General features: G+C 43.3%; 1 protein-coding gene across 1 annotated transcript in view; it reads left to right on the forward strand.

Annotated features, from left to right (window-relative positions):
- The first annotated feature begins 1398 nt into the window (after positions 1-1398).
- Positions 1399-12747, forward strand: part of LOC141144607 (epidermal growth factor receptor-like) — a 289829-nt gene continuing 278480 nt past the window's right edge. The window contains exon 1 of the mRNA XM_073630459.1: positions 1399-1803. Coding sequence (XP_073486560.1) covers positions 1698-1803 — 106 coding nt within the window. The 5' untranslated portion in view covers positions 1399-1697. The remainder of the gene's footprint in view (positions 1804-12747) is intronic.

Genomic DNA, 12747 nt, shown 5'->3' on the forward strand with positions numbered 1-12747 from the left:
ATATATATATATATATATATATATATATATATCTCCTGGGGCCCTTTACTACGACCCCACAATGGCCCTTTCACATGTTCTGCAGTGAGCTCCCTTCCTACTGAGAGATAACAAGAGATATATGTCACCAGCATACCAAGAAAATATAAGGGTCCAAAGCAGTGGGAGAACTATCAGGGTTGCAAAGGTTGTCTTGCCACCAGGACCTGGTGTTCTGCCACTGTGGGGTTCCCCAGCCTCCTCATGCTGTCCTGCCCCTGCTATTGACAGCGCTGGTCTGAGAAATCAGTCTTTTTTTTCAGTAACTGAGAGTTCTGGTGGAGTCCTTCCTGCAACTCGCTCTTCTCCCTGCCAATGAGGATGCAGGGGAAGGAGCAGATCGGGTGGCCGTGGTTGTGTGAGCGCTCGCATTATGCAGTGTCAGCGAGCAGAGGGAGGGGGGAGGAATCACCCGCAGGAGCTGACTGGGGACTCTCTCCCTCTTAGACATTGATTTTTTGTAAAAAAAAAAAAAAGAAAAACATTTTTTTTTTATTGGGGGGGCACATGGTGGGGCACAGCATAATGTTGGGGGGGTCAGGGCTCCCTCTGCCCCCCCCAGGGACGCCATTGATTTGGAATGGTTTTTATTCTCCCACCAGAGCTCATATTTTAACTGCCATGGTATTATCTTATGTAAACTTTAATAAATAATTTATTTTTCTATATATATCACTTACCTTGCTGCCAAAGAAAAACCCTGGGGGAGCCTTCCCATTTAGTGTATATTAAGTATATTATTATCATTATTAATAATTATTTATACATGATATGTATAAATTATAAGTATATTATTATTATTATCTTTAATAGTTATATATGTTATATATTATATATAATACGTATATTATTATTATCATTAAGAATGATATATGTTAAGTTATATATTACATATAATAAGTATATTAATATTATCATTAATAATTATATATGTTAAGTTAAATCTTATATTACATATAATACGTATATTATTATTATTTTAATTATCATTATCAAGATTGCCATCATTAATAGCATTGTTTCTGCTGATCCTGATGAAGTACTATTTATTGATCGCAGCACAAATCTTCTTGGCTAGTGCTTGCTGTGTTTGTGTTCTCCAGGTTGATTACCTCTGGCAGTATTTCTTTTTCTCTGCAGTTCCTGGAAGAGTGGGGGGGTCGGTGAGATCGCACTGACCTGTCAGCGAGGTGGTGAGCTGTCAGCGGTGTGGTGCCGTTCCTCCGTTGGCCATGAGGTGGCAGTGGTGGCCCCGTAGAGCGGAGGCTCAGTGGTTGTCGGTAGTAGTAGAGACATGTGAGCGGCAGCAGTGGGGTGAAGGAGGAGGAATTGGGAAGGGAGAGTGGAATGGGGCACACCTCTCTGTGACGTCACACACCAGGCATGCCGATTCTCCGAGGATTGTCATTACACTGGGACACTCACAGCCGGCTGGAACTGTCAAAAGTTTTCCAACTCGTGCACTGTGACTTGGAGGTGTCACATCCCACTTGTCATCCCGGAGATCGGAGCACTGGACAGTACCGGGGGGTCACTATCCGGAGACTTACCATGGATTTCATAGAGTGAAGGATTACTTCTACCTATAGAACCCAGCGATCTATATATCTGTACATCACACCGGAGAGCCCAGGGAGATATACACATCCTGTCCATACATGATCAGCATGGACCGACCCAACCTGGGACTATGGGGCTCCGCTCTACTACTACTACACATCATCATCATCAGCCAGGGGAGCACCACCCGGGAGGAGATGATAGGTAAGGAGGGACCGGGCTGCTATGGATGGCAGGTGTGCCTGGAGAGTGCAGAACTCTCATGGATCTGATCTGTTCTTTATAACAAATGTGGATCCCCAAATATATACCTACACATAGTGATCACTACATACAGTATATAACTACCCATAGGGGATCACCTCATATATACCTACACATAGTGATCACTACATACAGTATATAACTACCCATAGGGGATCACCTCATATATACCTACACATAGTGATCACTACATACAGTATATACCTACCCATAGGGGATCACCTCATATATACCTACACATAGTGATCACTACATACAGTATATACCTACCCATAGGGGATCACCTCATATATACATACACATAGTGATCACTACATACAGTATATACCTACCCATAGGGGATCACCTCATATATACCTACACATAGTGATCACTACATACAGTATATAACTACCCATAGGGGATCACCACATTTATACCTACACATAGTGATCACTACATACAGTATATACCTACCCATAGGGGATCACCACATATATACCTACACATAGTGATCACTAAATACAGTATATAACTACCCATAGGGGATCACCACATATATACCTACACATAGTGATCACTACATACAGTATATACTTACCCATAGGGGATCACCACATATATACCTACACATAGTGATCACTACATACAGTATATAACTACCCATAGGGGATCACCATATATATACCTACACATAGTGATCACTACATACAGTATATAACTACCCATATGGGATCACCACATATATACCTTCACACAGTGATCACTACATACAGTATATACCTACACATAGGTCATCACTATATATATATATATATATATACGCACGCATAGTGATCAATATGTATATATCTGCACGCAGGTGAACACTACATATATACCTACACATAGGTCAACACTATGTATATGCCTACACATAGAGATCACTACATATAGTATATACCATATACCTACCCATAGGGAATCGCCACATATATACCTTCACATAGTGATCACTACGTACAGTATATACCTACACATAGGTCATCACCACATATATACGCACGCATAGTGATTAATATGTATATATCTGCACACAGGTGATCACTACATATATACGTACACATAGCGATCACTACATATAGTATTTACCTATACATAGGGGATCACCACATATATACCTACACCTAGGTCATCACTATGTATATACCTTCACACGGGTGATCACTACATATATATCTGCACACAGGTGATCACTACATATATACTTACACATAGGTGATCATTACATACTGTACACACAGGTCATAGAGATCACTACATATACCTACACATAGGCGATCACCACATATATACCTACATATAGGTCATCAATACATATATATGTGCACATAGGTCATCACTACATATATATGTGCACATAGGTCATCACTACATATATATGTGCACATAGGTCATTACTACATATATACTTACACACAGGTGATCGCTACATACTGTATATACCTACACACAGGTGATCACTAAATATATACCTACACATAGCGATCACTATGTTCAGTATATACCTACACATAGGTCATTACCACATATATATGCATGCATAGTGATCAATATGTATATATCTGCGCACAGGTGTTCACTACATATATACCTGCATACAGGTCATTACTACATATCTGCACGTAGGTCATCTCTACATATACTGTTTATCTGCACATAGGTGATCACTACATATATACTTATACATAGGTGATCACTACATACTGTATATACCTACACACAGATGCTCACTACATATATACCTACATATAGATGATCATATATAGAGGCACATGGGTGATTACATCCCGCTACCTGCACTGAATATTTAAAATGTGTAATGCTACAAAGGCGATCGCTAAATATACCTACACATAGGTGACCATGTCCCTTTACCTGCACTAAATAAAACATGTGGAATGCAGCCGAGGTGATCACTAAATATACCTGCACTATGTGTAATGCTACATAGGTGATCATTAAATACACCTACAGATAGGTGATCACTAAATGCACCTACAGATAGGTGATCATTAAATATGTCTTCACATAGATGATCATACCCCTGCACCTGTACAGAAAATAACAAATGTGTAAAGCCGCTTAGGTGATAATATACCTGTACGCTGCACTACATACTGTATAGGAAATGTGTAAAGCCGCTCAGGTGATAATATACCTGTACGCTGCACTACATACTGTATAGGAAATGTGTAAAGCCGCTCAGGTGATCCTCCTGTCCCTTTAGCTGCCCTCACATGACTGTCAGTGCCAGGCTTGGGACAAGAGGTGACAGACTCTTAGCTGTGTGATAAACTTTGCTAAGCCGATCCAAACAGGCAATTACCATTCCTGATCAATGTCAGGGATCACACCAAGCCCGGTGCAGAAGAGACATAACACATACATGATATATAGGAGTAATGATCTGTGTTTGGGATTGCCCCGCACAGGGCAGGTATGCATTGAGAAGAGGGATGTGCAGAAAGTGAACCTGTCACTGCAGCTGTCATTCTAAACCACAGTGTATATTTTCCATACAGGTTATCCTAGGATGTAATTGTATAGTATGTTTATACTGTAAGTGTGTCACATTGCAGTCCAGGGAATGTGAGTGAAGGAGACACGTGTTTGGCTACGTTGTGTATTTCTAATAATGATGTGTGCCCAGCTGTTCCTCTAACTGGCTCCATGTGTGCTGACCTGTACCTGTAATCCTCTGTGCTAGGAAACCTCCAGAGATGTCTATCATTATATATACAGGTGCTGATGTCACGCTGGCCCTTCCGGAATGACATATAATGGTAGCCTCATCTGTACAATATGTATAGAGCTCTTTTTAAAGTTGGGTGCTTTGTAAGAAGATTTTTTGTTGAACGATCGAGCTATTAAAATCGGCACTGTTGAAGCGCTAGCGATTAGCGATAAATTGCTAGACATAGGGAACAAGGCTTAGCATGTAGGAATAAATGATCATTTATGATTACACAATGTTCCACGTTTGTGCAATCCATCACCGCTACATGCAACTATATGTGCGCAATCGCTAGTGATTAATCGCAAATAATTTTAGTAGCACATTCCCATTGCCAAGAATTGCGTGCATTCCCAGCCTAAAGCATGCCATACACCTTAAAATGCGATTGTACAATCTGTTTTATGGTGGCCACACGGAGAACTATTTTATATGCAATTGCATTGTCAATTAAAATCCCGTCCGGGAGAAAAATACGATCACAAGATAAAAAAAGAATGCTCAATGTACAATACACTTAATGATCATATAGATCAATCTACATTCCTGCAATTGGATTTAGAAAAATTGCTCAGATTCAATCAATGACACAATTTATGTCCTTTTGATTATTCATAGATTCGATCATGTTGTCTGATTTTGTGACGAATTTCTCAATTAGAATAGTCTATAGCCACCATTAAGCTGGCCATACACCATACAATTTTCTTATTCAATTTTCTTTAGATTTACCTTCAGCTATGTAGTGCAAGAGCCTGCCTGATTGTATACAAATTGAAAGTGTTTAGGTTTGACCTCCTATTATTTGGTTTTGGTAAATCTAAAGGAAAGTTGTATAATGTATGGCCACACACACTATTAGATTTTCTGCAGATTTTTGTCTTCCATTTTATCAAAACCATGTAGTGCAAGGGCCTGCCTGATTGCATACAATTTGAGATCTGACCTCATATTATAAGGATTGGGTAAATCTGAAGACAAAAATCTGCAGAAAATCTAATAGTGTGTATGGGGTCTTAGATTTTCCAACAACTCTGAAGTAAGAGAGAGCCAACCTGAAGGGATACAAATGGAATGAATTAAGCACAGATAACTGTTAGTAGATTTAGGAGGCATAAGTATAGAGATTGTACAATCAGATTGTAATGTGTGTGGCTGGTTTACACCCTATCAACAACTATAGGGCCTGTCTGATTGGTTACATATAGATTGGGTAGTACTTTTTTGGTAAAGCCAAAGTTGCTTGTACAAAGTTGGTCCGGGCAGATTATAAAGCGTACGTAGAAATACTTGACCTAAATAAAACACGTGCTAAGAAAATCTAGTGATTGCCATTGCTGAACTCTTGTTTCTAAAATGCTAGTTGCTTCTCTATTACACTGCTCCAAAGGCTTTACTACGTTCTGAGTCGCTGATTAGGTTGAGGTCTAATGTTTCTCTGACTTTACTTGCTGCGTGCTTGTTTGGAATTAAAATGATTGTTAAGGCTGAGATAGCCAGGCAACTAGCATTTTCAGAAAGAAGTCAGTGATGGCAGCATGTGTATTTCTCTAAGTACAGGTTCCCTTTCTAATGGTGTGTGTTAATAGGAATGCCTTGCCTAGCCTTCTCGTCTCTGATGTAGAAAGCATCTGGCATGGGAAAGGGTTACAATGTAGAGCAGTGTGCTGTGATAGGATATGCTGTCTTCTTCTGGCTAAATTATAGAGCAGCAGCTTCATCCCACTCCTACAGACAGGATGAGAGCAGACTTTCTGGCTGGATAACGGGAACACTATATTATGTGTGACTATCAGAATTGATTTTCTTATTAAATACATTTTAGCACTATGTCAGTTTGATTGATGTGGATACCGTGTCCTCGTACCCCTGCTCTTGTTTGTCTTCTACATGTGTGATGGAATTATAATTTAGGGGTAGAAGAGTTAAATGGAGCAGCAGCTAGCAATTACACTGATGCAAGGCATTCATCTTTGATCCCTTGGACTGTCCATTGATGATAGGTGTCATAGTCTGACAGCCTCCAGGGTAGTTATTTGCAGTGGTAGTGTTTGTGATCTGTCATACAGTGTGCCGGTCATTCTGGCTATCATAGGAGAACATGTGCTGAGCTGGCATTGTTCATCTTAAAGGAAACTTGGAGAGTTTAAAATGCATATGTCAAACACAAGGCCCGTGGGCCAGGTCCGGCCTGCCAGGCCTTGTCATGTGGTCATTGCACCCAGTTTTGCAGCCGGAACGTGGCGGAACTCCATGCTGCCACCTCTTGCTCTCACCCTCTGCTCCCGCTCCCCGCTGTCAGCCTTTTGTGTTTTCAGGAGACAGCTTTGCTTTCAGTGGCTCCCGAAATGGACAGATCACTGCACACACTCACGGCGGGGCACGGCAGGGACAGATCTCCAGAAACTGAGAGAGAAAGAGAATGATCCCTCTGCAAGAGAAGGCAGAGCTGCCTACACAGGGAGGTACTAGAGTTGGGCCAGGTAGAAGAGAGAGATGCAAGGAAGCAATGGGGGGGTTGATTGGGGTTGGAGTTGCACACTGTGCCTAGCTCACCCCTAAACCCTGCACTCTGTGCACAGCACACCCCAGAACTCTGCACTCTGTACATAAAGCACTCCTGAACCCTGCACTCTGTACATAGCACACTTCTGAACTAGGTACATAATGCACTCCTGAACTCTGCGCTCTGTGTATAGGTCACCAGTGGAACTGCACTCTGTACAGAGAACATCTCTAAACTCTGCCTTCTCTATGTAGCGCACTCCTGAACTCTGCACTCTGTATGTAATGCACTTCTGAACTCTGCACTCTATACATAGCGCACTCCTGAACGCTGCACTCTGTACGTAGCGCACTCCTGAACTCTGTACGTAATGCACTCCTGAACTCTGCACTCTGTACGTAGTGCACTCCTGAACTCTGCACTCTGTACGTAGCACACTCCTGAACTCTGCACTCTGTACGTAGTGCACTCCTGAACTCTGCACTCTGTACGTAGCACACTCCTGAACTCTGCACTCTGTACGTAGTGCACTTCTGAACTCTGCACTCTGTACATAGTGCACTTCTGAACTCTGCACTCTGTACGTTGAGCACTCCTGAACTCTGCACTCTGTACGTAATGCACTCCTGAACTTTGCACTCTGTATGTAGTGCACTCCTGAACTCTGCATTCTGTACGTAGTGCACTCCTGAACTCGGCACTCTGTATGTAGTGCACTCTTGAACTCTGCACTAGAACCAGCCCTTTAAGGGCAACCATACTGCTGATGCAGCCTGCTATGACATTGAGTTTGACACCCCTGGTTTGAAACACGCAAGCTACCATTGCAACATCTCCTTAAAGCTGAACTGCAGGAGAAGAAAGAAGCTGCCCATGTACTGCAACGGTTAAATGCTTGTTTAGGTCTAGGGGGGAACAAATAGGACCTAAACTTACCTGATACTCCTTCCAGTCTGCAATGGTGGTAATGAATTACAACCAAATATATAGTCCTCTTGTGGCTGTGTGCATGTATCCTTACACTTCACGCCTATGGGTGCATTTACCTACTAAAGCCACTGTGTATTTATCTACCTGGGGTGTCCTGATGCTGCGTACAGCCACCTCTAGGCTTGAATTGGTGAAGGTGGCTGTTGCATGTTCCTGCTTGTCATTGACCTTGACAGGCTGCCGGCTGTGGGCTGTATGCAGCACACACTGAATTTTTGCTGTATGGCCTTCTTGCGGCCCTGTGCATGTAACTTTAGGCATTTGCCTGGTAAACACACAACTTATTTTTATAGCTGGGATGTTCCTGGTGTTGTGTACAGCTGCCCATAGACTTGAATGAGTGAAGGTGCGTAACGTGGTGCATGCACAAAGACGTAATGTCCCGAACACGGATAGTGTGCATTTTGGAAATTACGTTGGTGTGTATGTGTCACTTTACGGTACTTTGCATAGACATTAACAGTCGCCCCCACCCATTCATGTTAATGGGTGGCTATACACAGCAGCAAGACATCACAGTGAGTATTATTTACTAAAACAGGACAGTGCAAAATCTGGTGCATCTATGCATGGTATCCAATCAGCTTCTAACTTAAAGTGGTTGTATACCTTTATTTGTAACTTTTACCTACAGGTAAGCCTATAATAAGGCTTACCTGTAGGTAAAAAAAATATTCCCCCCTTTTACTGACTGCAGCGGCGCATGCGCACAGGGGACTCTCGGCTGACAGCCCGGCAAACTCCGGAGCTTGCCGGGCAGAAGTCTCCCGCACGCATGCGCGGGAGTGACGACATCGCAGCTCCGGCCACTCACATCGCCGGAGCCGAGGGGAGATGTCAGCTCCCTCGGTGTGGACAGGGTGAGATGCCGGCGCCTCGTTCTAAGGTAAGTATCTCATAATGAGCTAGTATGCGGTGCATACTAGCTCATTATGCCTTTTCCCTTGCAGGTGTAAAAAAAAAAAAAGACAGCGGGTATACAACTGCTTTCAGCTTGTTCAATTAGGCTTTGACAATACAACCTGGAAGCTGATTGGTTTCTGTGCAGAGCTGCACCAGATTTTGCATGCTCCAGTTTTAGTAAATCTCCCACAACCAGGAAAAGAGCATTTTCATGAGGAGCGCTCAGCATGCCAGCCTACATGCTGCCCTCAGTATTTTCCTTTTAACAGAAGCGTCTAACTTCTGGTTCTCAGCTCCATGAAGTCATTGTTTCCCTGTACACTTGTGTCACTCTCAGTCCCTTTTATTGACCGACACTCCCGTGAGTGAACTTTGCTAGGAGAAGCTTGGCGGTAGGCCAGGGCCGCTCTGAATTCTCTTCTCCCTGAGCAGTGCTCGGCTTCCAGTGCTACCTCTGATGGCAGGAACACACCTCCGTCTAATTGCTAAACCTGACTTCCAGCTTTGGCATGTCCCTGCCTGTTTTTCTATGTCACATTTTTTGGGAGTTGGCTCAGGCGCCGGAGATAAATCAGTTTGTGCAGAGACAAAGGAAAAGGCACCTGGAGGATGTGTGGAGCTGGGTGTCGGTCGGCGGAGGGGGGCATGTTTTTCCCACTGTAATGAGAACGCACATTTTGTTTACTGTATGTTAATAAGCCTTTCATGGCGAGTAAACATCATTGAATGAGGTAAAGTGAAGGCACTCTACACAACACATTCTTATCAGTCACAATTGTGTCCTTTTATATTGGTTATTGTTCTGGTGTTTGTAATGTATACAAACTCTAATGGCCATATATACAAAGGGGATGAGCATATACTGTATACAGATAGCCATCCTTATACATCTATGTCTGTAAAAATCCACAAACTCTAGGTACCAGTAAAGTACCTCTAATGATGTGCGTCCCACTGGTGGCTGCTGCTTCCTTTTCAAAAAAAGTTACGAATGCCGCGTACACATGATCGGACTTCTCATCGGAAAAAGATATGATGGCTTTTCCGACGGGATTCCGCTCAAGCTTGCCTTGCATTCACACGGTCACAGTTCGCTGAACTTCCGACCATCAAGAACGCGGTGACGTACAACACTACGACAAGCTGAGAAAATGAAGTTCAATGCTTCCGAGCATGCGTAGAATTGTTTCCGAGCATGCGTAGGAATTTTGCGCGTCGGAATTGCTACAGACGATCTCATTTTCGGATAGGAACTTTTTCCGACCACAAAATTGAGAACATGCTCTCAATCTTTGGTGGCTGGAATTCGGCCAGCAAAAGTCCGATGGAGCATACACGCGGTCGCATTTTCCGACCAAAAGCTCTCATCGGTCTTTTGCTGGCCGAATTTCCAATCGTGTGTACGCGGCATAACACGCAACCTTTGATGATAAGGTCACTGCTGAACTTCCGCCACTGTAACTAACAGTCAGCGCACATCATTCACAGCGGGTCACACTGTACATTTTCTCCATTCAGAAAAAGTATTTTACCACAGCCTGCTTTTACCACCCCTTGTCTGTCTGAGGAAATGAGCCTTTACAATGTTTCTGGAGAAGTTTCCTTCCTGATAATAAAAGAACTTACAACAGATATGAACTGCTCCCAAATTATTCTGTGTAAATGAGAAGCGAGGCGCCTCTAAGTGTAGCAATATGGTTACATTTAGTGAAGGTCCAACATTTAGAAACTCACATGGGTGATGATTAACCGATTTATGCCCGGAAGATTTTACCCCCTTCCTGACCAGAGCACTTTTTGCGATTCGGTCGCTTTAACCGGACAGTTGCGCAGTCGTGCGATGTTGCAAAACAACAAACAAAATTGACATCCTTTTTTCCCACAAATAGAGCTTTCTCTTGGTGGTATTTTACCACCTCTGCGTTTTTTATTTTTTGCACTATAAACAAAAAATGAGCGACAATTTTGAAAAAAATTCAATATTTTTTACTTTTTGCTATAATAAGTATCCCCCCCAAAAAAACATTTTTTTCCCTCAGTTTAGGCCGATATGTATTCTTCTACATATTTTTGGTAAAAAAAATTGCAATAAGCGTATATTGATTGGTTTGCACAAAAGTTATAGCGTCTACAACAGTGTTTCTCAACTCCAGTCCTCAAGGCGCCCCAACAGGTCATGTTTTCAGGCTTTCCAGGCTTTTGCACAGGTGATTTGATCAGTTTCAGTTGATCAGTTTCACTGCCTTAGTAATTACCATAGCTGTTTCAGCTGAGGGAAATCCTGAAAACATGACCTGTTGGGGCGCCTTGAGGACTGGAATTGAGAAACACTGGTCTACAAAATAGGGGATAGTTTTATGGCATTTTTATTATTCATTTTTTTACTAGTAATGGCTGCGATCTGCAATTTTTATCGGGACTGCGACATTATGGCGGACACATCGGACAATTTTGACACATTTTTGGGACCATTGGCATTAATACAGCGATCAGTGCTATAAAAATGCATTGATTACTGTAAAAATGTCACTGGCAGGGAAGGGGTTAACACTAGGGGGCGATCAAGGGGTTAATTGTGTTCCCTAGTGTGTGTTCTAACTGAAGGGGGGAGGGGACTGTGTAGGGGAGATGACAGATCGCTGTTCATACTCTGTATGAACAGACGATCAGTCTTTTCTCCCCTCAGAGAACCCGTAACTGTGTGCTTACACACAGAGATCCCAGTTCTCGGTGTGTCACCAGCGATCGCGGGAGCCCGGCGGTGATCGTGACCGGTGGGCACTCGCATCGGCTCTGGGGGGAGCAGCAAGCGCCCCCCCCCCAGTGGCCACGGGGCGAAGCCAGGGAACATAACGTCGTTTCGCCTAGCTGTGCCATTCTGACGCAGTAAAACTGTGGCGGCTGGTCGGCAAGTGGTTAAAAGAGGCACATCTAAGTATGCAGGCATCCAGGGTAAAGCTGACCACATAGACCATCCTCCACATCCCTGTCCCTCACTGCTGTCAATCTGCAATTGTGACCGGGAAGACTACCCTGCAGTAGAACGATCTAAAAGCGTGGCTTGAAGAGCTCATGGAGCGCAGCGTGGAAGGGATGACATCGATGGCGGTGCGGAAGATGATGGGTTGGGGGAATGTCAGTTGCTATATACTCAGTTGTGACATGACGCTACTTGTATATCAAGACATCGCTTGTATATCAAGTCAAAGTGTATAAAAAACTTTTGCTTGTCTTGCAAAACGCTCTCCAACCAAGTTACTCTCAAACCAAGGTTTTACTGTAGATTAAAATGTTTTCATTTGTTTCTTTTTATTTTGTTTCATTTTAGTTTGTATCGTCTTCCTGTATAAATCTATTTGCTTAAAGTGTATCTATAGCCAAAACATTTTTTAATTTAGGATAGGGTGGGGGAGGATGGGAATTCCTGTCAGATGTTAGGCTGCTTTCACACTGGGGCGGTAGGGGGCGTCGGCGGTAAAACAGCGCTATTTTTAGCGCTGTTTTACCGCGGTATTCGGCCGCTAACGGTGCGGTTTAACCCCCCGCTGGCGGCCGAAAAAGGGTTAAAACCACTCGTACAGCGCGGCTATAGCCGCGGTATTGCTGCGGTATAGCTGCGCTGTCCCATTGCTTTCAATGGGCAGGAGCGGTTTAGGAGCGGTGAATACACCGCTCCTTCACCGCTCCAAAGATGCGGCTCGCAGGAGATTTTTTCTTCTCCTGCCAGCGC

The sequence above is a fragment of the Aquarana catesbeiana genome, linkage group LG05, assembly GCF_042186555.1.
Source record: "Aquarana catesbeiana isolate 2022-GZ linkage group LG05, ASM4218655v1, whole genome shotgun sequence".
Lineage (NCBI taxonomy): Eukaryota > Metazoa > Chordata > Amphibia > Anura > Ranidae > Aquarana > Aquarana catesbeiana.